The sequence below is a fragment of the Staurois parvus genome, unplaced genomic scaffold (assembly GCF_062004578.1).
Source record: "Staurois parvus isolate SC_StPar_1 unplaced genomic scaffold, SC_StPar_1.0 ptg000199l, whole genome shotgun sequence".
Classification (NCBI taxonomy): Eukaryota; Metazoa; Chordata; class Amphibia; order Anura; family Ranidae; genus Staurois; species Staurois parvus.
The window spans coordinates 5,009,093-5,036,224 of record NW_028317995.1 but is presented as its reverse complement, the minus strand read 5'-3'; the positions used below and the strand labels follow the sequence as shown (position 1 = coordinate 5,036,224).

Below are 27,132 nucleotides of genomic sequence, written 5' to 3'. Positions count from 1 at the left end.
AAGCATGTGGAAAAATGTGTTCTGGTCTGATGAAACCAAGGTGTTTTTGCCATAATTCTAAAATATATGTTTGGCGTAAAAACAACACTGCACATCACCAAAAGAACATAATACCAACAGTGAAGCATGGTGGCAGCATCATGCTGTGGGGATGTTTTTCTTCAGCTGGAACTGGGGCCTTTGTCAAGGTAGAGGGAATTATGAACAGTTCCAAATACCAGTCAATATTGACACAAAACCTTCAGGCTTCTACTAGAAAGCTGAACATGAAGAGGAAGTTCATCTTTTAGCATGACAACGACCCAAAGCATATATAATAATGAAAAAAGGAATGGCTTCACCAGAAGATGAAAGTTTTAGAATGGCCCAGCCAAAGCCCAGACTTGAATCAGATCAAAAATCTGTGGGGTGATCTGAAGAGGGCTGTGACAGGAGATGCCCTCACAATCTGATAGATTTGGAGTGTTTTTGCAAGGAAGAGTGGACAAATATTGCCAAGTCAAGATGTGCCATGCTGATAGACTCATACCCAAAAAGACTGAGTGCTGGAATAAAATTAAAAGGTGCTTCAACAAAGTATTAGTTTAACCCAGCAATGGGCAAACTACGGCCCGCGGGCCGTATACGGCCCGGCGGACCTTTTAATCCGGCCCGTGGAGCTAGGCTCCCGCTAGGCTCCTCTCACAGTCCGCCCTGAAGACCGGTGTAGCATGAAAATCTGTCTCCTATGAGGATCTGTCCCCCTCGACGTATCTGCGCATGTGCCGAAACTGGCACATGCGCAGATACGTCGAGGGGGACAGATCCTCCTAGGAGACAGATTTTCATGCTACACCGGAACGGCGCGGGAACACGGCGAGAGGAACGCGCGGAGCAAAGGTAAGTGAATTGACACAGGGGGGACTTGGGGACTTAATATGGGGGATGAATTAATATGGGGAATGAATTACTATAGGGGGGATGAATTACTATATGGGGGATGAATTACTATATGGGGGATGAATTACTAGATGGGGGATGAATTACTATAGAGGGGATGAATTACTATATGGGGGATGAATTACTATGGGGGATGAATTACTATATGGGGGATGAATTACTATGGGGGATGAATTACTATATGGGGGATGAATTACTATATGGGGGATGAATTACTATGGGGGATGAATTACTATAGGGGGGATGAATTACTATAGGGGGAATGAATTACTATATGGGGGATGAATTACTATGGGGGATGAATTACTATATGGGGGATTAATTACTATATGGGGGATTAATTACTATGCTTACTATGGGGGAATATTACTATACTTACTATGGATGACACATACACATCATTCATCTACTCTTGGTCCGGCCCCCGGGTCCAATATATGAACCCATTGCGGCCCTCAAGTCAAAAAGTTTGCCCACCCCTGGTTTAACCTCTTCCCGTTCAGCTCATGCCGATTCATGTGATCACTGACTGGCCAATCAGTGATCACATGAACAGTAGTAAACAAGATGTCACTTCCTGACATCATTGTTTAATACTTGTGAAATCTGCAAATGATCACAGAGGTCACATGGTACAAGGCTATTCACAACAGCCTTGTACCATGTGACAAGCTGTGACCAATCACAGCTCTGATAGTATTTCTCAATGGCTGCAGCCAAAGAGAAAGAGAAATTATTGCTTTTACAGCCTTTATGGGTGTAAAAGCAATCAGTGTAAAAAAAAAAAAAAAAAATCATCACCCCCAAGTAATACAGTGTCACTATGGTGACACTGTACTGCTAGGGTGACAGTATGTAAAAAAATACAAATAAATAATAATAATAAAATAAATAAATTAATTAAATTGTGTAAAATTATAATTTTTTTATAATTAACTAATTTTGTTTTTTTACAAAAATATAAATGATTACATTTTGGTCAAGATTTATGAAGAAAGATTATTTATTTGCAAAATTTTATTAGAGAAACGCTTTTTTTTTTAATGTTTGATCTTTTTCATGTATATAGCAAAAAAATATAAATCCCAGTGGTGAATAAATACCACCAAAAGAAATTTTTATTGGTCTCAAAAAAATGCTAAAAATGTCATATGGATACAGTGTTGCATGACCGCGCAATTGTCATTCAAAGTATGATACCACTGAAAGCTGAAAATTGGCCTAGACTGGAAGGGGGTGAAAGTGTCCAGACTTGAAGTGGTTAAGGGTGTACACACTTATGCAACCATATTATTTTAGTTTTTTATTTTTACTTCCCTCCACCTAAAAGATTTCAGTTTGTTGTTCAAAGAGTTGTACAGTTTATAGGTCACATTAAAGGTGGAAAAAGTTCTGAAATGATTTATCTTTGTCTAATTTTTTTACATCACAGAAACCTCACATTTTAACCACTTGCCTACTGGGCACTTACACCCCCTTCCTGCCCAGGCCAATTTTCAACTTTCAGCGCTGTTGCTCTTTGAATGACAATTGCGCGGTCATGTAGCATTGTACTCATATGACATTTTTATAATTTTTTTCACACAAATAGAGCTTTCTTTTGGTGGTATTTAATCGCCACTGGGTGTTTTATTTTTGGTGCTGTAAACAAAAAAATAGCAAAAAATGTGAAAAAAAGTTTTTCTTTGTATCTATTATAAAATTTTGCAAACAGGTAATTTTTCTCCTTCACTGGTGTGCGTTGATGAGGCTGCACTGATAGGCAGCACTGATGGGCATGAATAGGCAGCACTGATGGGCACTGATGAGGTGGCATGGATAGGCAGCACTGATGGGCACTGATAGGAGGCACTGATAGATGGCATTGATAGATGGCACTGATAGATGGCAGTGATGGGCAGCACTGGTGAGCAGCACTGATGGGTGGCACTGCAGGTCACAGGTGGGTTGCACTGCTGGGCACTTGTGGTTGCAACTGCAGGGCAAAGGTGGGTGGCACTGTTGGGCACAGGTGGGTGGCACTGATGGTTACAGGTGAGTGGCACTGATGAGCACAGGTGGGTGGCACTGCAGGGCATGTGAGCGGCACTGCTGGGAACAGGTGGGTGGCACTGCTGGGCACTGATGATCATTGACGATCCCTTTGCTGACAACTGCTGGTTCTCGGCAATACTTTCCTCATGCTGTGACAGCGTGAGGAAAGTGCAGCTGAGAACCGGCAACTGTATTTACCCGGTGATCTGCTGTGTCATTGGACACAGCTGATCACGTGGTAAAAGGCTGCCGTGATTGGCCATTTACCATAGGACACAGCGATCACTGCCAGTTCTGGAATGATGTCCATGGACGTCATCCTAGGATTCCACAACTGCGCTGTAGCCATCCTTCGGTTATAGCACGGTTGGGAACTGGTTAACAGGGGTGTGTAGACTTTGTATATCCACTGTATGTTTGTACACATTATTCACAATGCACTTTCTTGTTTGAACACTTGTGCATTTGCAGTAGCTGTCTAAGAAGGGCCATATATGACTGTCATCTGTCATGGGAAGAAAGCAATACTTTTGTAGTATCAACTAATCTTTTATTTTTTTATTTTTTACTATTGCATAAGGTTAACTCTACCCAACGTTAATGTGTTTTTTTTGTAATGTGATGACCCCACTCAAGAGGAAAGGCTACTGGAATTACCAGTGCCATTTGTGTGTGGTCATTATAAAACCAAATGATGGTGTTGTCTTCTAAAAACAGTTTTCCATGCTATTGGAGAATCCAGCTTACAGACAGTAACACCTGCATTATAGCATTATGGAGATTGGAACAGGAAGGGGGGGTGGAATCATAATCTACTAAGGACCCTTTCACATGGGCACTCATCTGTTTGCTGACAGAAAACTGACAGTATTTCATTCTTATGGGCTTGCAGATGCAAACAGATGATCATTCGTGTGTTGGGGGGGAACAAGATGCAGGGGTTTAGCTGAAACCTCTGTTAGCTTACCTGTGGATGTTGTTGATCCATGTGGTGTGTGCCCCCTAATTTTGGTATTGTGATTGTGATCTTACCTCCCACACATACCTATTGGCAAGTGAGTCGTCCTTTTCTGCTCCTCGTTTCAGTACAAGGGGAAGGGGAGTTCATCTGTAGTTGACAGAAGTGAACTGGACAGGGATAATAACACAGCATGGGATTTCAGCGCAGCAAATGTAAGTGTTGTTAGCTTACTTCAAGGAGTTAGGAACATACTTGATTTATGGCAGGATCAACAGGTATTTTTGCACTTATTAAACATATATACCAAAACACAATTTGTTTGACTATCTGCAGCGCTGGTTAGAGGTATCCAATCAATGCAAGCTGGATCTTTCAGGCAGCAGTGGAACGGATGTTTTACACACACTCCCAGCTTCTGTAGCATACAGGGCATATAAATTTCATGTGTGTTCCTTTATCTCCGCTAGCTAGTAAGAACCCTAGTAATCCACATGCTCTACACAAACAATTCATATTGCAGATCCTTTAAAAAACAAAAAGATCTAACTGGTATAATTTTTAGCTTACATTCACAATAGACTAAAAAGACAAAGAGAGACGGGCAGATCCTCAGGGCAGGATCAAGGGGCAGGGAAAGATTTATGACAGTTTATTTGAAATAGATGGAAAAAAAAACCTCCTGCACTCCTAACCATGTCCCTACAGATTACTAAAGGAGGTACAGCTGCCAAAATCCAATCATATACCAAATGATAAATGTGAAGAACCAACAAAATGATGTGGCGCTAATACCATATGAACCCAAAATTTAAATATGAGTAAATAAATATAACAAATATAAAGTGACAATGGTATATAAAAATATAAAGTGACTCACACCAGCATGTGCAAACAAATAAGGTCCAAAAAAGCACTGATATATCATAAATAAATCAATATGCAATATAATAATGAAAACACACAGAACATAAACGTTCATATGGTATTAGTGCCCCATCATTTTGTTGGTTCTTTGGAATAGAGAAAGGTAAGGGATCACACTATTGTTTGCTAACATCCCTGTAATATATAGAGAATTCTGCTGGAGGAATGTTGTTTATCCTCACAACAGAGAAGTTTCACATCTATTTTACTGAGAGCAAGGCATGGGGGAACAAGACTGTGGTACTTGACCAGTGCCAGGACTCTGACATGAAAGCCACTGTCTGGGGGTCACATTATTCAGGTAGCTTCGAGGCGTAAGAGGGAGAGGCAACATAAACAGCATCAGCTTGAATCACAGCTAGTTTCTACATCAGCTCAATTTAAGCAATCACCGACCCCCTCTAACCAAAGGTTGTTGGATCAGGCCCGCCTGGAATTGGATCTTTGTTTGACGGTGAGCGCTCCTTGTATTGGACGCGTCAGAAGTGGTACAGTAAAGCAAACAAACCAGATTCCATGTTAGCATGTAGACTGCGTTCCTTAATGCACCACCCTAAGCCGATCTCTCTACGCACTCACCATAATGTTCTAACTAGTAATCCTGTAGCGGAGTTGGAGAAGTTCCGGCATCGCCTTGTTCAATTTTACATGGACCCCACACGGGCCGATCCCCAGGCTATTTCTGATTTCTTGTCCCGCTTGTCTTTGCCTACTTTGACTCCCATAGAGACTTGATGGATCGTGATATTCAAACATCGGAAGTCTTGCATTGTATTGCTGATTTGAAGACGAGCAAACGTCCAGGCCCAGATGAATACACGGCTTTGTATTACAAGAAATTAGCTGATGTGCTTGCATCTCACCTCGCCGCTATGTGAAGGAAGGTTCGACTTTTTTCCCTGACTTGCTGACTGCTAATGGGGTTATGATCCTGAAACCTGATCGAGATCATTCTTCTTGGGCGAATTATAGGCCGATCTCTCTTATCAATACCAACATCAAAATCCTGACTAAAATCATAGTCACTCGTTCGAATTCTTTTCTTTCTTGTCTGATCAAAAAAGACCAGGTAGGTTTTGTCCCCCATAGGCAAGCGGGGGACGCCATCAGATGAATTCTACAGTTGCAACATCTGACTCACACTCGCCAAATTAATATGATGCTCTTATCCTTGGACATCAGTAAGGCTTTTGACACCTTATCTTGGCCCTACCTTATGTCGGTTCTTCACCATTTTGGTTTCGGTCCCTCGTTCTTACCTTGGATTTTATTGCTATATACAGTTATGTTCAAAATAATAATAGTGTGTTGAGAAAAGTGAATAAAGCTCAAAAACCTTCTAATAGCTTTTATTTCCATACACACAAATGCATTGGGAACACTACACATTCTATTCCAAATCAAAACATGAAGAAAAATATATCAGATTTGTGTTGTTCCTCTAAAAAAATGGAAGAAAAGTGAATATTAGACTGTTCAAAAAAATAGCAGTGTTTGTATTCTTCTTTACAAACTCAAACATTCACTATATAAACTGAAAAATGTTTGAAGGTTTTGCTTTCCTTTGAATCACTTCATTAATATTTAGTTGTATAAGCACTGTTTCTGAGAACTGCTGTACATCTGTGTTGCATGGAGTCAACCAACTTCTGGCACCTGTGAACAGGTATTCCAGCCCAGGATGATTGGACTATATTCCACAGTTCTTCTCTATTTCTTGGTTTTGCCTCAGAAACTGCATTTTTGATGTCACCCCACAAGTTTTCTATTGGATTAAGATCTGGGGATTGGGCTGGCCACTCCATAACGTCAATCTTGTTGGTCTGGAACCAAGATGTTGCACGTTTACTGGTGTGTTTGGGGTCATTGTCTTGTTGGAACACCCATTTCAAGGGCATTTCCTCTTCAGCATAAAGTAGCATGACCTCTTCAAGTATTCTGATGTATTCAAACTGATCCATGATCCCTGGTATGTGATAAATAGGCCCAACACCATAGTATGAGAAATATTCCCATATAATGATGCTTGCGTAACCATGCTTCACTGTCTTCACAGTGTTCTGTGGTTTGAATTCAGTGTTTGGGGGTCGTCTGACAAACTGTCTCCGGCCACTAGACCCAAAAAGAACAATCTTACTTTCATCAGTCCACAAAATGTCTCTTTAGGCCAGTCAATGTGCTCTTTGGAAAATTGTAACCTCTTCAGCACATGTCTTTTTTTCAACAGTGGGACTTTGCGGGGGCTTCTTGCAGATAGCTTGGCTTCACATAGACGTCTTCTAATTGTAACAGTACTCACAGGTAACTTTACACCTTCTTTGATCTTCCTGGAGCTGATGAGTCCTTGCCATTTTAGCTATTCTTCTATCCATTCGAATGGTAGTTTTTCGCTTTCTTTCACGTCTTTCAGGTTTTGGTTGCGATTTTAAAGCATTTGCGATAATTTTAGCTGAGCAGCATATCATTTTCTGCACTTCTTTATATGTTTTCCCCTCTCCAATCAACTTTTTAATCAAGGTACGCTGTTCTTCTGAACAATGTCTGGAACGACCCTTTTTTCCCTCAGAATTTCAGAGAGAAATGCACTGTAACCAGCATGTACAACATTTGCTGCCTTCCTTCCTTAAATAAGGGCAATAATTGCCACCTGTTTTTCAAAGAATGAATGACCTCACTAATAGAACGCCACACTGCTATTATTTTGAACATGCCCCTTTCAATTAGTGATTCAATTACACAGAATCAGCAGCATGCATGTCATGACTGTTGGGTCTGTTGGATTTCTATTACTCTACTACACCTGCTAGTAAATTATTTGCCATGTAGAAATATTGTTTCTACCAAAAACAGTGATTGATCAGGTTAGTGATGTCAGACTGCTATTATTTTGAACGCAACTGTATGTGCCCCCAAGCAAAACTCAAATACTATAGTTTTGAGTCTTCAACGTTTCCAATATTGGTACCAGACAGGGTTGCCTGCTTTCCCCCATACTATTCATTTTGGCTTTGGAACCCCTGGCAGAAGCTATTCGTATGCATCCGATATTAAGGGGCTGGATGTAGCCGATTCTCAGCATATGTTGTCACTGTTTGCTGATGATATATTGTTGTCAGTTACGATTCCGGGGGTTACTCTGCCAAACCTACTTGCTGTTCTGAATTCCTTTGCTGCTCTTTTGGGCCTTCATGTCAATCCCGCTAAATCTAAAGCCATTTCGGTTACCATTCCCCCGTCGTTACTGGAGACTGAAACATTCGTTCCCTTTTCAATGGCTCTAGGCCTTGCCCTATTTGGGGATTAAGCTCACCCCGTTTACGAAGGACTTTATCGGGCCAATTTACCCCGTCTTTAAGGATTTGTCAGAGATGTTGTCCTCCAGGGCTCATTTTCCGCTTTCAGGGTTCGGTAGAATTAATGCGATTCGTATGACTTATCTCCCTAAATTACTGTACGTGTTTCGAGTTTTACCGGTCCCTGTCTGTTCGCACATATTGTGTATCCATCAGCGGAAAGTTCTGTCTTTTATCTGGAGCTCCACACGACCTAGAATAAACAGATTTTATTTGCCCGTAGGACCAAAGGGGGGTTGTCCGTCCCGAATCTTCATGCTACCTGGCGGCTAATATTGCTCCAATAGCCCATCTTCATGCATCTCGCAATATTCCCGTGGGCTACAGTAGACCTGATAGACTCCCACCCGATACCACTTTCTTTACCGTGGCTTCCCCCTATTCATCGCCCTTCACCTCTTAGTCCGACGTTAGCATACACGCTTCGACTTTGGGATTCTATTAAATATTCCGCTGGTCTCCTTTCTGCCCATCTACCTTTGCTGTGTTTTCTCCATAATCCATTATTTCCCCCGGGGCTTGATAATCCCGGACAGTTTGCATGGTGGCTAGCTCATGGCTTCCACAGTGTGCATACTTTGCTTTCTCCCACCCGGATACTTACCTTTGAGACTCTGCATTCCTCTTATGATATCCCGTTGCGGGAGCACTTTGGCTACCTTCAACTACGCCACTTCATTAATACATGCACATTCAGGACCCTGTAGGCTGACCCCCTTTGAAAGTTTTTGCAGACATAGGCCCCATGCCCTGGGCTTGATCTCTCTTGTCTACTCCGCTATTATTTCTTACAGAACACCCCCAGTTCGTTCTTATCATCAGCATTGGCAGTCAGAACTTGGGGGATGTCTGGATCAGCAAGACTGGTGGATCATGACCCAGACACTGTCTAAATTTTCAAGGAATGTTATTATTCTAGAAAATGCCTATAAGTTCCTCTGTAGATGGTATTACACGCCTGCCTGTCTGGCTTGTTTTATCCCCGACTTGCTTTCGAGGTTGTCAACAAATAGGCACCATAGCCCATATTTGGTGGACTTGCCCCAAGGTTTGCAGATTGTGGATTAGAGTTTATGCTCTTCTCCGCACTATGTTTCACACTAATATTAAGTGCAACCCATACAAGGCACTATTATTTAAACCATTAGTGGGCCTACTTCGTCCTGAGTGGCAGCTGGCATCGCATCTATTCATGGCTACCAAACTAACGATCTCATGGGCTTGGAAGACCCACCTTCTCAGCTTCGAAGCAGTCAAGAATCGGATGAATTTTATAATGGTTAATGAGAAACTGACGGCTATGCTGTTAGACACTCACACAAAGTATCTGCAGATCTGGTGTCCCTGGCTTGATATAGCCCAACCGTCTAGATTTGACCAGACCCTTTTGTCGATATAAGATTTTTCCAGCGTGATCCCCTGGAGCCCTTTCTTTGTTTTATCTTTCTTTGTTTCTCCCTTTCTCTTCTCTGTTCTGTTTTCTCTCATGCCATTTGCACTGATTGCAATTTTTTCTAAAGAACCGTACCAGCTATATTATATATACCTGCCTGACTTCCTCGGGAGTCCTAGGTGTGGAGTACAAATATGCATCCAGTGAGGCTCTGTGTTCCATTTTTCTTGCCTTCTGTATGCGGATTTTGTGATAGTCTTTGGCCTTTGTTTACTAATTCATTGGTCTTTAATTGTCTGCTATTTTTTGCAAATTATTGTTTTATGTTATCTCTTCATATACTGTGCTTGTGTACTCAGGTTATTTCTTTGTCTATACTGCAGTGCATTTATTGTACTCTTCATCAGAAAACATGTATATTTTATTTTTGTATGTCAGTGATCTTGTCTACGTCTGTTTCTCTGATGCTGTCTAATCTATAATCAAATCCATTGTAAAAGAAAGCCACTGTCTGGAAAGGTGAATCTTAGAATCAGAATTAGTAAAAACCTATCAAACGCAATGTTGTTTTGATGACCACTGGTATTTTAGGCCTGGTTCACACCAATGTGTTTTTAGTGCCTTTTGCAGAAACGCAGTACAGTCCATTTAATGCGGTTTCCTATGGGACAGCTATGTTTTTTTGAGCCACTGCATGTTTGGAAAAGGTCAGGGACTTTATACTAAATGCAAAACATTGCATTGTTGGTTCAATAGACTTCAATGGAGATGCTGCAGAAGAAACATGTAGAGCATTTTTTACGCGTTTGTGTTTTTAATCTGCCCAGCAACAAGTCTCCCCCCTACCCCGAAAAAACAAAGCACTTAAAAAAAAAAAGTGTCAAAAAAACATGTCAAAAACGCACTGCAAACATGGACAAAATGCACACTGCATTGGTGTGAATCAGGTCTCATGGTTACATAAACAAAATATCTAATCCTAGTGGTAGTAAACTCTCATTATAGCTAATAATAAATCTTACCTGTAGGTAAGACAAACCTCCTAAATATGCACCGTTTAGGAGATATTCTAGTGAGCAGCAGCCGTTGATGTCATCGGCGCATGTGCACAGAAGGAAAGGCATACCCGTGCTGTTCCTTCAGAGCTGTGTGCCACTGGCGAGACTACCGCACATGCAGGAGTCATCACGGCTCGGCCATTCAAGTGGCCACAGCCTTTGAACCTGGAAGGAAGACAGGGTGAAGATAGAAGCCTCGGCAGTGATGACAACATGCCCCTAGAGGGCTTCATTTTAAGGCAAGTCCTTGATAATGTGCTAAAATGTGATGCATACTAGCACATTATCCCTTTGCCTTGCAAGGGAATTTTTAAAATTAAAAACATTTAAGTGCCTATGTCCCCCTCATGCATATTATAAAAGATTCACCTATGGAGATTTTTTTAGGCACTGTAGTTTACTGCCATTCTTCAGCATAAGATATTTCAGATTTTACCCAAAAATGTGTTTAATGACTTTTAAGTGCACACAAAGTATCTTTTTCCTGAAAATTGGTGGTTTAAAAAGGTCTGTGCAAGTATCAGGCAGCATAAAAATTTACAACTATCATTTTATTCTCCAGGATTTCTGCTTTCAAAAAAGATATGTTTGGGGTTTCTGAGTAATTAAATAGCAAATAAATTCAGCCCATTGTAAAACATTTTTTACCTTAATGCAAGGAATGCAGGTTTTTGGAACCACTTTAAGGAGCCCTTAAAGTGAAATAACAAAATTATTTTTCTCAAAAAAGGCATAGGAGTTTATTTACCATGTCCCCAGTCACATCAGGTGCGACATGGCATGCGATTTGCATGCTATGTGACTTGCAAATCGCATGCCAAGTCGCTCCCTACTGTCTGCAATTACAGTGGTCATATCGGTGCAGTTCCGACTTGGTCGGAGCTGCACCGATTTCTAAAGTAGTGCATGCACTACTTTTGGTGCGATTTGCATAGCCATCTGTGTCAGATATCTTGCAAATCACACCTAAAATCGGCATGTCCCCCGACTTTGAAATCATGCGACTTCACTGTAAGTTGCACGATTTCAAAGTCGGGCTTGATGTGACCAGGGTGTAAAGCTGTAGAGTGCAAAATTAGGTTCACTTCTGCATAGAATCCAATTAGCTTCCAGGTTTTATTGCCAAAACTTAATTGAACAAGCTGTGGTTAGAAGCTGATTGGCTACAATGCACAGGTGCACCAGATTCTGAGTGAACCAGCTTTAGTGAATCTACCTCATAGCGATTCACTCATATCATGTTACAATGCTGAATTTGTAGCAGCTGAAATGCTGCTTATTTTATGGCAATCTGCAGATTTGCCGCTGTACCTGGATACAATATTTTTCCATTCAGTTACAAATCACTGGTGTGACATATTTATCAGCAGCTGCATTAGATACAATGAACAGTTACTGAAGCTGGCAAATCACAGCCTTCCTGTTAATTAAACACTTTTTCTGATGGGACAAAAAAGTTTTATTGTATGGCCTTGTAGCTCAAATATCCATGTGCAAATGCTTATGAAAATTCTGAAGAATAGAACATTGATGCAATTTTTTTTATTTTTGTAACGAGGTCTCCATGTGTAGAAGGAGCCTTTCATGTGGACAAAATATCCTTTTACAGGTACTAGATAAAATTATGGATTGTGAGAAGAAATTGACACAAGTGGAAATTTGACTCCCTGCAGACCGGATTTTGTCTCACAACCAACTAATTGCTGTAGTACAGAAACGCTCACTATTGTGCACAGCACAAATATTGCTGATAAACAGACATATAATAATACAAGGTTGAATGCTCAGATCTGTCCATTTATGTAACTCATGTATATAATTCACCTTGCATCAAAGGACAGACAGTATTTACAGCACTCATGAAACCCCATGCTTTTACTGTGAAAATACAGATTGTATTAAAATATTTTGCATACCGATTGTGCAAGTATTTTACATTGCCATATGCATGGCCTTACCACATACTAAGTGACAATGCCATTGGGAAATAGGCCACTCAGGCCCTAAAAACTGAATTGTGGAATGTGATTTTTACATTTTGTTTAACCACTTCAGGACTGCATGCCCACAATGTACTACGGACAGCCGGTTCGAATAGGCACAGTGATGTACCTGTACATTGTTGGCCCTTTCCAGGTACAGGACACTTGCCCCCACCCACCGAATGTCGCTGTGTTTAAACACAGCAGGATTTTGTCAGCAGATCCCAGCCAATGATTCATGGCTACGGACCTGCTGTGTCCAATTACAGCCCAGAGCCCTGTGTTGACAATCCTGTGACCCTATGTTAAGCTACTTGGAGCTTACAATCTAAGAGGGAGGGGCTGGTGGTACAGAATGTAATAACTGTGGGGGAATAAATTGATAAGAGAAATAGAAGATTTGGTTATCAGCTGAAGTCAGGATACGCTTCCCTGAAGAGAGAGGTTTTCAGAGAACGCCAAAAAGTGGGCAGAGTAGGCGATAGTCGGATAGATTGGGGTAGAGAGTTACAGAGGATGGGGGACGCTCTGGAGAAGTCCTGGTGACGAGCATGGGAGGAGGAGACAAGGGAGCTAGAGAGCAGGAGGTTGTGCGAGGAGAGGAGAGGACGGTTTGGGTGACATATGGATGTCTTGCAAGTCGCACCTCAAGTTGGAATACCATCCAACTTTGAAATCATGCGACTTCACTGGAAGTCGCACGATTTGAAAGCCGGATCGGTGTGACTGGGGTGTTAAACAGCAAGTACCAGTACTTATGTACTAGTGTAATTTGCTGTTAAGTGTAGCTACAGGTTTACTGTAGGCTCAACATCACAGATATCCCATGCTGCCACCGTAATACCTATTCATTTAGTGTTTATTTTGTTTAATTCAAATAGATTAAAAGAAAAAATAGATGATAAAATGGGAAGGTTAAAGCTACAAAAAAGGTAAGAGTTGCTGGAATGCACCCTCATAAGAAAACAACACAGTAATATACGAAAGTCACATCTTTATTGCCCAAGTCTCTAATCTTAGACCATACAAAGGTTCAGTGTCCACCCCCAAATGAAACAGAAATTGTAGTGCATGGTCACAGTCCCAGAAAACCGATAATGAATCTTCTTGATATTAGGCGACACATAAACCTTCTTCAACCACAAAATGAAACTCCCAGGAAGCTAAAAGAAAAGACACAGAGTGTTAGTCAAAACAATGAAGGAAATATATTATATAGAAAATACTTAAAGTGGTTCCAAAAGCAAGAGTTTTTTTTTTTACCTTAATGCATTCTCTGCATCTGTACCTTTCAATAGCAGCTCCCTCAGCACCCCCTTAAACATTTACCCAAATCCATTCTCTATCCAGTGCTGTCCTGTCTGCAGCAGCTCTTCTCTTCTTTGTCTCACTGCTGTCAATCATATCCTATGAGGAGCATGCATGCGGCAGGGCCAAACCATACTGTGTGTGCCTCCACCTGCCTGGAGTTTGCATGTTTTCCCTGTGCCTGCGTGGATTTCCTCCCACACTCCAAAGACATGCTGGTAGTTTAATTGGATCCTGTGTAAATTAGCCCTAGTATGTGTATGTATGAATGTAAGTTAGGAACCTTTGGTTGTACACCCCTTAAGTATTAGGGACTGATGTGAATGTACTATATATATGTAAAGCGCTGCGTAAATTGACGGCGCTATAGAAGTACCTGTAATAAATAATATACTTCTGTATTGCAATCAAAGAGATGTTAAAAAAAAAAATAAATAAAAAAAAATAAATAATATGCTACCCTCTGCAGGTTCCACAAAGTATTAGCAGATCCTAGTTAAACAATAATGTAAGAACACTGCCTCACCCTGGACATAATATAGAATTACAATTCTTAGGTTACATTCACAACAGACTAAAACGACAAAGACAGATCCTCAGGATGGAAATATTCATGCCAGTTGCTTTGGAAAAGAGAAAGGTAAGGAAACACACTACTGTTAGCCAAAATGCTGGCACTAATATATACATATAATTCTGCTGGAGGAATAGGTTATGTCTCCCAACAACAGAGAAGTTTCACAAGCATTTACTTTACCAAGAGGGGAGGAACAAGTCTATGTGGTACGTGGCCAGTGCCAGAACTCTGACATGAAGGCCACTGTCCAGAAGGGTGAATCTTAAAATCAGAGTTACTAGAAACCCTGAGTCGTCGTTTTGATGACCACTGGTATTTTACAGCTACATAAACAGAAGGATTAATCCTAGTGCTCAGGTAAAAACCACACTGATTTGGCAGATGATATTAAAGAAGAGCACTTACTTCATTTTTTTCAGCGTACTGTCCTCAAGGGACAAATTGCTCTATGCATCTTCATATTTGCTTTGTATGCCCTCAACCCTTCCTCGTAGCGGTCTGATAACACCGCTATCAAGGAAATAGCTGCATTGATAGCATCATATATCTTGTACTTAAGGACTAATGCTGGCCATAAACGGGACGTTTGTCGGCCGATAAACGAAAAATCGGTCGTTGCTGCCACTAATGCTTATGAAAAACAGCCGTTTTTCGTAGATTTTCCAGCATTACCGATAAAAAGAAACGAGAAGAACCGCGAAAATCGGCCAACGACATTGCCCCACTAACGGTGTGAATATCGGCCGATTCTTTGTTCGGATGAAAAATCGGCCGAGAAACGACCCGTCTTTGGCCTGCATTACCTGAGAGCAGCATTGGCAAGAGAAATGCAGATATCGGGCAGCCTTCCCTTCCTCTGCAATCCTCTTGCCACTGCTGATCTCAGGCAAGCATTCAGAGGTGAGACAAGCACCATTTTTTAAGCAGCCATCTCTTTAATAGCTACATTATCAGGCAGGCATGAGGGGAGGCTTACAAAGCATGCAAGAACATGGGCAAATTGACTAATTGTACTCTGACCCTATGGGGACACAACACTGAACAAAAACAGTGAAGTAAAAGCTCTTTAAAGTGACACTAAAGCTTAGTTTAAAAAAAAAAAAATAAACAAACATGTCTATACATACCTGCTGTGTGCAGTGATTTTGATACTCTTCTTTTCAGGTCCCTGCTGGTGCTTCTGGCTCCTCACCCTCGTGCAGTGCCCCCATTGAAAGCTGCTTGCCCTGCTTGTCCCCAAGCTGCTGCTCTATGTGGTCATAAGACACAGAAAGCAGGGGTTTGGCCCCACCCCCTCCTCATTAGCTCACTGGCTTTGACTGACAACAGCAGGCCAATGGGCTCCCACTTTTGTCTTAGCCAATGAGCAGGAAGAGTCCAAAGACAGCTGAGGCTGTCGAGTGTCATTGGATCAGAGGGGGCTCAGGTAAAGATTGGGATGGCCACTGAACACAGAGGGTTTTTTTACCTTCATGCATAGAATACATGAAGGCAAAAAAAAAACAAAAAAAAAAAAACCCTTGAGCCTTTAGAATCACTTTAAGTTCACAAATTACAATATACATACCTGACAAAAAGGGGGGCACAAATTTCATCCAACAAAGTTTATGACAACCAAGTGAAGAATTGTGCTGGCGAAGAGAAAATCTGCAAAGGCTCTTTCTGGAGAGATTCCCAGGAAATCTCCTTTATTTTGGGGGTTAATCTGGATCCTTAAGCACACTGAAAAAAACAAAAAGATAGTATGGTTTACTTGATAACATAAATAAAGCTCACCCATGCCTCCTCTGTTATAATTAATCAACCTTGTGTTATCAGTGTTACATCAGACAAGAACTTCTACATACAGTGATGCACTATCCCACCACTGACCTGACTGCTAAGCCTATGGTCCTAATGAGAACAACTATTCTTTGATACCATTGGGTGTTCTGTCACAAGTCACTAAATGTGCAAATATATGACAAATCATGAACTTTTCAGTTGCTTGTGGTAGAAAAACTACAGTTTCCAATAAAGAGAAATGTAGAATGCAAAAGTGCCCATCTGGTTGTATAAAGAACATCCATTATAGAGCCCTTTTCCTTACCCCATACAGGGCAACCAAGACAGTCAATTAACTTCCCCTCATCCCTAGCAGTATATAATCACCTTTCTTTGGCACCAACACCAGGGAAACCAAGCTCAGTTTACAGTCCAAACTGACTTTTCTTGTGCTTATACATGGATATGGGCTTTTTATCTGCTTCAAGTGACAGTGCTTGTAAATCACCAGGCACTATAACAGAAGGGGAACGTGACAGATGCTCACCCATACATGAAAGTGCTGGACATTTCATTTTGCTCGTGGCCACTGAATAGAGCAGTCAGGGAGTGAAGAACAGTAGGTTTATTCTGCTGGCATGGTGGGGAGATGATGAGAAGTAATTTCTTTACTGGAACAAAGGGAAGAATCTAGGGACTGAGCCACGACCTTCACAGTCTGCATTAGGTAGTGTGGACAGGTGCTTTTGGTAACACAACAAAAGAAATAATAAAAAACGACACCACAGAGAACATCTGAGCATGGTATGCTTTATTTCATTTATTACTTATTACTGAATTTGTCTATTTTTTGGAATATGCGACTATCATAAAATTAACTTTAAGGCAAAGGTTTTCTTTTTCCCTTCTAAAATCCAGCTCCTCTATGCACCAATATACCATTAATGTACCTCAATTGCAAAAATATTCAAGAGGCCTTGTTCTCCAGATCAATATCTGATCTGGAGAACAAGGTTTTAACTTAGACCTTGATACATTTCTTAAGATCACTTTTTCACTTCCTGTAATGTAGACAGAGGAGCCAATATGACCAGGAAGTAGATTACCTGCTGATCACATTTGCGCGCGCACACACACATCCTGCCCTGACCTCATTAGTACACACCCTTCGCCCATCAACTTTTTTTTTTTCACAGCATCCCCAGGATCTCTCCCCACGTGCATTTACCTGGCACCTCTACAGAGGAGCTCAGGCCGCATGCTAAACTCCCTGGGGCCAAATACAGGCCACAGGAAACCCCTGATGCAAGGGCCTGATTGACTGAATAGATGGTGTGTCCTCCTATTACATAGTTTTGGTAAAGCTAAAGGAGATCATACAGAGATTGTAGAAGCAGATTGTATACTGTATGGCCAGCTTTATACACCAAAAATTAACTAGTTGTGCTTTCAGTGTCATTGATTGTTGAGTTTACACAGAACAATGAGGCTCCATTCACAGGTAAGTTTCTGAATGCATGGCAAACGACACAGAAAATGTGTGCTTTGCTATGCGTTTCAGAAACGCTGCAAATATGCATCGGGTTTGTGTTGTCATTACATATTAAAAGGAACCCCAAGTGCAGCAAACACACCAAAATCTTCAGTAACGCACCGTGCAAAAAAAAGTTCTGGTGCTTTTCTGGGGCGACTGTTGCGTGTATGGCAGCCAGTTCAAGTGAATGGCCTCCCCTATGTGTGATGAGTGAGAACGCTCCAAAATATCCAAAACAACGTGGGAATATGAGTATTTACTACGTGGAGATGTGAAAGGGGCCTGACAACTGAGTGTCTGTTAACTCCCTCCAATGTATTTGTAAAAAGATGGCCATACACTAAACAGTCTGATTGTACAATCTCTGTACAATTTCCTTTAGATTTACCAGAACTATGGAATAGGAGGACACACCTGAACAATCCATTCAGTTGGTATCAAATCAGACAGGCCCTTGTACTACATAGCTGTTGGGAGGAAGGTAGTATAGTAATGAGGGAGGCGTGGTCCAGAGTGGTGAACAAACCCTATCACACCCTCCTCTATGATGCAAAAAGGAAGTGAAGGCTTCTGGGAAGTGGCCTACAGGAAGGGAATGCTGAGAGACTATTGACAGAAAAATTATGCAATCTGAAAATCAGTTCAAAAATCACACAAACTGACAAAAAAAAAAAAAAAACCATCTTGTGGATGAGAAGTGAGAGAAAAGCAAATTGGGATGGCTGGGCCAGAAAAATTGTATTGGAAAACGCTTCTATTTAGTATGAAAAGTGAAATTCTGCCTGAAAAAGTGAACTTATTCTTTAACTACAGACAGATATAAAAGACACATGATTGCAGATGTGTCTATACACTATATTAAGAAAAGTATTGGGCCAGCCCTCCAAATCATTGGATTCAGGTGTTCCAATCACCTCCATGGCCACGGGTGTATAAAATCAAGCACCTAGACATGCAGACTGATTCTACAAACATTTGTGAAAGAATGTGTCGCTCTCAGGAGCTCAGTGAATTCAAGTTTGGTACTGTGATATGTTGCCACCTGTGCAATAAGTCCATCTGTGAAATTTCCTTGCTACTAAATATTCCACAGTCAACTGTTAGTGGTATTATACCAAAGTGGAAGCAACTGGGAACAACAGCCAGGGCTCGTTCACACTAGCTTTGTCAGCAGGCATCAGAAAGGCGTTTGGGAAGCGTTTTTAACGCTTCTCAAAACGCCTATGACAATTCTACACATGGCAGCACGCCATTAAAACTTCATTATAGGCGTTTGTGGTGCGGTTTTAACACTTTGCAAACGCCTAACACCTTGAAAACGCGCATAGGGCGTTTGGAGACCATTAAAAACGCTATAGGGGTGTTTGGCAGGAGTTAGAAATAAAGTCAAGTGTGAACGTAGCCCAACTCAGCCACGTAAAATGACAGAGCGGGGTCAGCGCATGCTGAAGAGCACAGTGTGCAGAAGTCACCAACTGTCTGCAAAGAAAATAGCTAAAGACCTCCAAACTTCATGTGGCCTTCAGATTAGCACAACAGCAGTGCATAGAGAGCTTCATGGAATGGGTTTCCATGGCCGAGCAGCTGCATCCAAGCCTTACTACACTAAGTGCAAAGTGTTGGATGCAGTGGTGTAAAGCACGCTGCCACTGGCCTCTAGAGCAGTGGAGAAATGTTCTCTGGAGCAACCCTTTCTCAACCAAGGTGCCCAGGCAAAAGGTCTAAAAATTGCCAAAAACTTGTATTCAAGCCAGCGGGTGAAACAAGCCTTCCTTTTAGTTACACAAAGCCACAATTTTTCATTGTGCACCATTACGACTTTCTAGCCGCTGGCATCCTGACAACCAATGATATCATCTTTTGATAAGGAGGATGTCAGCTGCCTGCACAGCATCCTAGTTTAACCCTCCCCTGCCCCTTTACATCAGTACTGGGGTCATATTAGCTCAGTGATGGAAAAAAACTGAGGGAGAAGAGAAACATTGGAATACTAGTCAGTACCAGTGTGCAAAAGTGTATTTGCTTTGGAAGAATAAATCACCTCTAATGTTAGGTGTCCTACATGTGTGGATGTTGCTGCATTATATATAAAACTATTAGAATAGTTTTTCCCATTTTAGAATGGGGTTCCGTTTTAAAATTATGGGTAGTCTAGGGGCACTTCATTTTAGAATGGGGTGCCTTGGCACTGACAATAATTTTAAAGGGTGCCTTGGCTGAAAAAGTTTGGGAAACACTGCTCTGGACTGACCAATCACGCTTCTCTGTCTGGCAATCCGATGGACATGTCTGGGTTCAACGGTTGCCAGGAGAACAGTACTTGCCAGACTGCTTTGTGCCAAGTGTAAAGTTTGGTAGAGGGGAGATTATGGTGTGGGGTTGTTTTTCAGGGGTTGGGTTTGACCCCTTAGCTCCAGTAAAGGGAACTCTTAAAGCGGAGCTCCACCCAAAAGGGGAAGTTCTGCTTTAAAGACTGGTCCCCCGCTCCCCATTAAGGATTGGCACCTTGGTACCAGAATTTGACAGGTACCCGCTCCCACTTCCGCTCTGATCGCCTAGGTGTACTCCCTTCCTGTAGTCTTTTGGGACACGTGACAGGTCCCAGAAGACTACAAGAATATTCAGGAAGTGCAGTGCTACTCGCACATGCGCAGTGGGTACCCGGCTGTGAAGCCGCAAGCTGTCACAGCCGGGTGCCCACAATAAAGATGCCGGCACCCAGGGAGAGAAGATGGCCATTCAAACGAGCTACAGGGGACACACTGCTGGACCGAGGGACAGGTGAGTGTGTGTGTTTTTTACACACAGTTTTTGTATCTGCTGACTTATTTTTTGACAGCGTGAGTGAAACTCCACTTTCAGGTGTCAGCATACCAAGACATTTTGGACAATTTCATGCTCCCAACTTTGTGGGAACAGTTTGGGGATGGTCCCTTCCTTTTCCAACATGACTGCGCACCAGTGCACAAAGCAAGGTCCATAAAGACATGGATGAGTGAGTTTGGGGTGGAGGAACTTGACTGGCCTGCACAGAGTCCTGACCTCAACCCAATAGAACACCTTTGGGATGAATTAGAGCGGAGACTGTGAGCAAGGCCTAATCATCCGACATCAGTGCCTGACCTCACAAATGCGCTTCTGGAAGCATGGTCAAACATTCCCATAGACACACTCCTAAACCTTGTGGACAGCCTTCCCAGAAGAGTTGAAGCTGTTATAGCTGCCAAGGGTGGGCCAACTCAATATTGAACCCTACGGACTAAGACTGGAATGCCATTAAAGGCAGGCGTCCCAATACTTTCAGCAATATAGTGTATATAATTTTATTTACTTTTAAATACAAATACCTTTTTACTGATATCCGCCTCTTGTAATCACCTGTACTGGAGCACTAAGACTAACCTCAGTCTGTCACTGCTCTTTCACTGTCCAGTCTGCAGGCTGATGGCAGGGAGATGACACCACTGCATTTCTTAAAGGTAACAGCGAAAGTGGTGTAATCCACCTGGAGGTGTTTTCTGCAAGAGCTGTGCAACTCTCAGGATTAGATAGAAATACAAACCCTTTAGCAGGTAAAACAGCTCCCTTTTATGCATTTAATCTTTGTGTTTGGAAATTGACAATACACCCAGATGTGACATTGTGGGGTTTATTTACTAAAGCTGGAGAGTGCAAAATCAGGCTCACTTCTACATAGAAACCAATCAGCTTTCAGGCTTTATTGCCAAAGCTTAACAGAACAAGCTGAGGTTAGAAGCCGATTGGTTTTTATGCAGAAGTGACCCTGATTTTGCACTCTCCAGCTTTAGTAAATAAACCCCACTGTGTCAGGACCGGTTGAAACCAGCAACAGATAAACAGCCAGTTCAGTTGGTTTATACTGAGCAATAATACAGTTGTGCTCAAAAGTTTGCATACCCTTGCACAAATCATGCAATTTTGGCATGGATATTGAAAATATCATGCCAAAAACTATCTTTTATTTAAGATAGTGATCATATGAAGCCATTTATTATCACATAGCGGTTTGGCTCTTTTTTAAATCACAATGAGAACAGAAATCACCCAAATGGCCCGGATCAAAAGTACATACCCTGGAATGTATGGCCTTGGTACAGACACACAAGGTGACACACACAAGTTAAAATGGCAATTGAAGGGTAATTTACCACATCTGTGGTTTTTTAAATTGTAATTAGTGTATGTGTATAAATAGTCAACGTGCTTGTTAGCCACATGGATGGCAGGCTCCTCCATGGTGACGTCATGCCGCAGACAGCCACATAGAAGGCCGGCGGCCATTTTAATCTTTTATTCATGTGAGTGCTGATTTTTTTTAAAAATACTGATCCTTTCCAATAAATAAGATACTACACTATTAGTACTTCATTTGTCTCTGGCTTGGTGTATACCAGCCCCCAAGGTGGAGAAATCCCTATTTTTATGTGGAAATTGATCTGGTGGTCTGATGCTTACCTAGAGTTGTCCCTGGAAGCTGAGGGTGTCCTGTGAGTGAGACTGGAGTTACTTGTGTGCTTACGGTGTGCCAGAGGATTCCACCCTGATGACCATACTGCAGTGTTTCTCAACTCCAGTCCTCATGGACCCCCAACAGGTCATGTTTTCAGGATTTCCATTATTTTGCACAGGTGATTTGATCAGTTTCACTGCCTTAGTAATTACCACAGCTGTTTCATCTGAGGGAAATCCTGAAAACATGACCTGTTGGGGGTCCATGAGGACTGGAGTTGAGAAACACTGCCATACTGGGATATTATATGTATATGCGCATATCTTTTGCGCTTCTGGTGAGTGCATTCACATTAATGGTCTACATCACAGAGATCACCAGCACGGAGCACCTTGAAATTTGGACTTTTTTACCCTGTGTATTTATAAACGCACTTCAGTCACTTTACTATTGTTGCTTTTATCAGGAACATGCATCATTTTATGACAGTTTACCATTTGCATTCTAATCACTTTACACATTATCACTAATCACATTAGTACTATATATATTATTGTCATTTTAAGCGCTGCATTTATATTTAAAAGACCAAGAAGGATTGCAGCGACAACTGCCAGAAAAATTGCTTGGCATACAAAGAAAAACCTGCAGGTAACCTCAGGAGAAATACAGGCTACTCTGGGGGAAAAAAAAAAAAAAAAAGACGCTGTGGTTGTTTCAAGGAGCACAATATGACAATACTTGAACAAAAATTATCTGCATGGCCGAGTTGCCACAAAAAAGCCTGGTGAGTTCTGTCAAGGTGTTGTCAGGCATTTTGCCACCGGGCTTTATTGTGGCATTGGCGCAGTAAAGGTTTCTTTCTGTGTCCCCAAACTCACCGTTAGCAATCAGGGACACGCGCCTGCATGGCTGTCAAACTGGAAGCAGCAGCTGTATCCATGCAGCCACTGTGTGCTAGTAGACATGAATGGGACTGCCTGCCTGGGGATCCATGGGACACCTGTACACCCATATTGGGTAAACAGCGCCCTTGCAGGGGTGTGTGCTGTGGTACCTCCATGTAAATGAGGCCTCACTGGTTAACACTATGTCTTCAATCTATGCAGACATTCATAGACTAAATAATCTTATGGGAAAAGCTTTGAATGCCAGTTCACATATATGAGGATTGGATGCGGTTTGAACCGCATACAATCCACATGACATGTGAAATAAGATTGCATCCTATAGTGCCTGTTCACATATGTCTGGTGCACTGGCAGTGCGTATTGAAAAAGAGTCTTGTATGATTTCTGAGCAGTGTGGTCTGGTTCAGATTAAAGGCAATTGACTTCTATGGGAACCGTTTCTAAACCGCACGTGTGAACAGGATAAAATCCTGACCTAAACCTGTCCTGAACCACTACAGTGCCAATTAGCTGTTAAACCTGAGCTCCAATCCGCACATGCAGCTCTGAAGGGAAATGGTTCAGTATAAGACTGTGGCCAAGGGTGCTCCGAGTGTGTATAAGGGCAACCTAACCTAAGTGTGTGCAGTGTAAATTGAAGCTCAGGGTTCACAGCTAATTGATACAGTAGTTGTTCAGCAGTACAAGATATGTTTACATCAGGTTCAGAACAGGATTTTATCCTGTTCACAAGTGATGTGCAATTCCGAAGCAGTTCCGAAAGAAGTCAATAGCCTGTAATCCACACCGTACTGCTCAGAAATTGGACATGACTCTTTTGCAATCTGCACTGCCAGTGCACCGGACATATGTGAACAGCCACCATAGGAAGCAATGTTATTTTAAATGTCTTGTGGATTGGATGCAGTTCAAATCCAATCCACATGCTGGTTCACATATATGAGAATTGGATGCAGTTTGAATTGCATCCAATGCGCATGACTTCCTAGGGTGCCTGTTCACATATATCCAGTGAACTGGCGGTGCAGATTCAGTGCGATTTGAAAAAGAGTGCTGTCCGATTTCTAAGCAGCGCGGTCTGGTTCAGGTGCGGATTACAGGCTATTGACTTCCATGGGAGCTGCTTCTGAATTGCACATCAGTTGTGAGCAGGATAAAATCCTGACCTAAGCCTGCCCTGAACCACTGAACAACTACTGTATCAATCAGCTGTGAAACCTGAGCTTCAATCTGCACCGCACATCTACGCACAGGGAAATGTGTGCATCCATTGCTGATGGGTATGTCAACATAATTCATGGTTTAAGGAGTTTGAAAATTATACATGTACAGGGGTTATGTCTTCATTGGTCACATGATGGGAAGGCCAGACAACCAGTACTCTGTGAAGGTAGCCAGCTATACAGAATGGATATCTTCTGCTGGGAGCGGTCAGGCTCATCCCCTAATAACAGGCCTGTCAGTACTATCCAGTGTGAGAATTCCGTCTTACCGGCAAGGATGAAGGAGCCCACACAGGCGGTGAAGCCGGACAGGAAAGAGTTAAAGGGAAAGGTGCCCACCAGCAGGCGGTACAGGAACTGCATGGCTCCGGTCAGCAGGATGTACAGCAAGTAGGCGTCCAGCAGCTTGAGCCTCTGCGGGGTGGAGCTGACATATTCCTCCAAGAAGCGGGACACTACGGACAGAACAGACACCGACATGACTGCAGAGGACCGGAGCCAGGTACACAGATGTCGGAAGCAGCACACCGGAAACACCGCTTCTGACAGACGTGGCGGCCTTACAGAACACTACACGTCATATTCCCTGGCCGGAACAGGAGGAGACACCTTGAAAACTACACTTCCCGGCATGCTTCCAGAGAGCTGCGGATTGATTGGTTTACAGGAGCCCACGTGACTGTCTCTTGCCTGTCTCTGCCCTAGGCGTGGCTTAGTTGCAGCCGATGTGTAATTATATATATATATATATATATATATATATATATATATATATATATATATATATATATATATATATATCACATCGGCTACAACAAAGCCACGTCTGGGCAGAGACAGTCACTTGATATATCTCACGTGATTTACTTTCATCAGCATTGAGACTTCTAGTCTTACCTGTCTATCGTCTTCTTATTACTTGCATAAAATCTCTATTTTAGAAAAAAGATATAATAATAAATAAGATATAATACAGAGCTCAGGCAGCTTGCATAGCAAATAGCATGCATGAGTTTCCCACTTGGTTATCGAAAAGCCATACAAATTGCACATTTATCCTTTTTTCAGCGTTTTGCATTTTTACACCCATGTTTTTGACTTTTTTGATGCATTTTGCATTCTTTGAATTATTTTTGGACAAATTATTGCTGGACAGATAAAAAAATGCAACACGTGCGATTTTAATGCTTTTCCAATGCATTTCAGGCCTGGTTCACACCAAAGCAGTTTGCATTTTGTCCTGTTTGTAGTGCGTTTTGCATTTTTGCACACGCATTTTTGATGTGTTTTTTTTTAAAGCGTTTTGCATTTTGGCAATTTTTTTCGGGGGGCCAGCAGATTAAAAATGCATCAAAAACCCGTCAACCGCATGAAAACGCATCAAAAACATACTACAATACGTTTTCTGCAGCATCTCCATTGAAGTCTATTGAACTAAAAATGCAACATTTTGCATTTATAAAAGTCTGCAAAAAGTCCTAAAAAAATGCATTGGTGTGAATCAGGCCTCAATGGGGAGGTGCATTTGTGCAAATATGCTCCCAAAATGCGGCAAGCAGGATTTTTAACACCGCAAGGGAAGCACAACAGACCAATGTGAAGACATAAATTGAATTTAAGCGATGCATTTTTCTTGAACTCTTGTGCTTTTTTCTTTTTTATGCAAAATCACTGCAAAAACTATTCAGTGTGAAACCAGCCTATTGGCCGAAAAGGTGCTGAAAATAAATTCATATTCATTTAAATTCATGACAATAATTTAAAAAATGGAATATAGTACAGTTATATATAAAGAAAATAAAAATGTCCATTTCAGTTTTCAGCCAAGTGCATCATGAATTTTTGGTTTTGGTCCAAGAATTTTCATTTCAGTGCACAACTACTATTAAGCAGACCATAGCCAAGGCCTGGAGGAAACCGTTCCATTCCAAGCATGATGAAATTAAAAAGAAAAAGATAATCCAAAGCTATTCCAAAGGATTCCCCCCCCCCCCTTTCCGACCAGGCCATTTTTTGAGTTATGGGGCTGCGTTACTTTGACAATTGCGCGGTCATGCAATGCTGTACCCAAATGAAATGTACTTCCTTTTTTCCCACGAATAGAGCTTTCTTTGGTATTTGATTGCCTGTGCGTTTTTATTTTTTTTTATTAAAAGAAAACATTTTGTCATAAATTTAGGACAAAATATATCCTGCCACATGTCTTTGCTGAAAAAAAAATCTCAATACATGTAAATTAATTTGTTTAAGTGAAAGTTACAGCGTTTACAAAAGGAGGCATAGATACTGGAATTATTATAAATTTTTTATTTACTAGTAATGGCGGTGATCAGCGACTTATAGCGGGACTGTAGCAGGCATTCTGAAACTGGGGGAAACTGCTTTGGTGTCACTGACATCCCCAATGACACCAATACAGTGATCAGTGCTATTAAAAAGCACTGACACTGTACTAATGACACTGGGCAGGAAGGGGTTAATATGTGGGGTGATCAAAGTGTTAACTGTGTGCTGTTTTACTGTAAGCTGTGTTAGTGCTTTAAACTATGAGCACACTGTTTTGTATGGCTTTGCTGTGCAGAGCCAAACAAAGCAGTGTGCAGGAGCTGACAGGAGAGAGATTTGTATTGTTTACATACAGTTGTCTCCCCACGTCGGTATTACTCAGCAATCCCCGGGTGCCGGCGGGTAATCACCGGC

General features: G+C 41.8%; 1 protein-coding gene across 1 annotated transcript; it reads right to left on the bottom strand.

The window, feature by feature from the left end:
* Positions 1–13,621: 13,621 nt before the first annotated feature.
* DAD1 (defender against cell death 1) lies at positions 13,622–24,997 on the bottom strand. Its single transcript, XM_089678215.1, has 3 exons — positions 24,702–24,997; positions 16,097–16,251; positions 13,622–13,807 (listed from the first exon to the last, which is right to left on the bottom strand). Exons 1-2 carry the CDS (start codon positions 24,910–24,912, stop codon positions 16,121–16,123), a joined length of 342 nt encoding a protein of 113 aa, XP_089534341.1. The 5' UTR covers positions 24,913–24,997; the 3' UTR covers positions 13,622–13,807; positions 16,097–16,120.
* Between the last annotated feature and the right edge of the window lie 2,135 nt (positions 24,998–27,132).

Coding starts and splice junctions, on each gene's coding strand:
- DAD1 (XM_089678215.1), bottom strand. CDS start 24,912: ATGTCGGTGTCTGTTCTGTCCGTAGTGTCCCGCTTCTTGGAGGAATAT. Junction 16,252..24,701: donor GGGCTCCTTCATCCTTGCCG/GTAAGACGGAAT, acceptor TGTTTTTTTCAG/TGTGCTTAAGGATCCAGATT.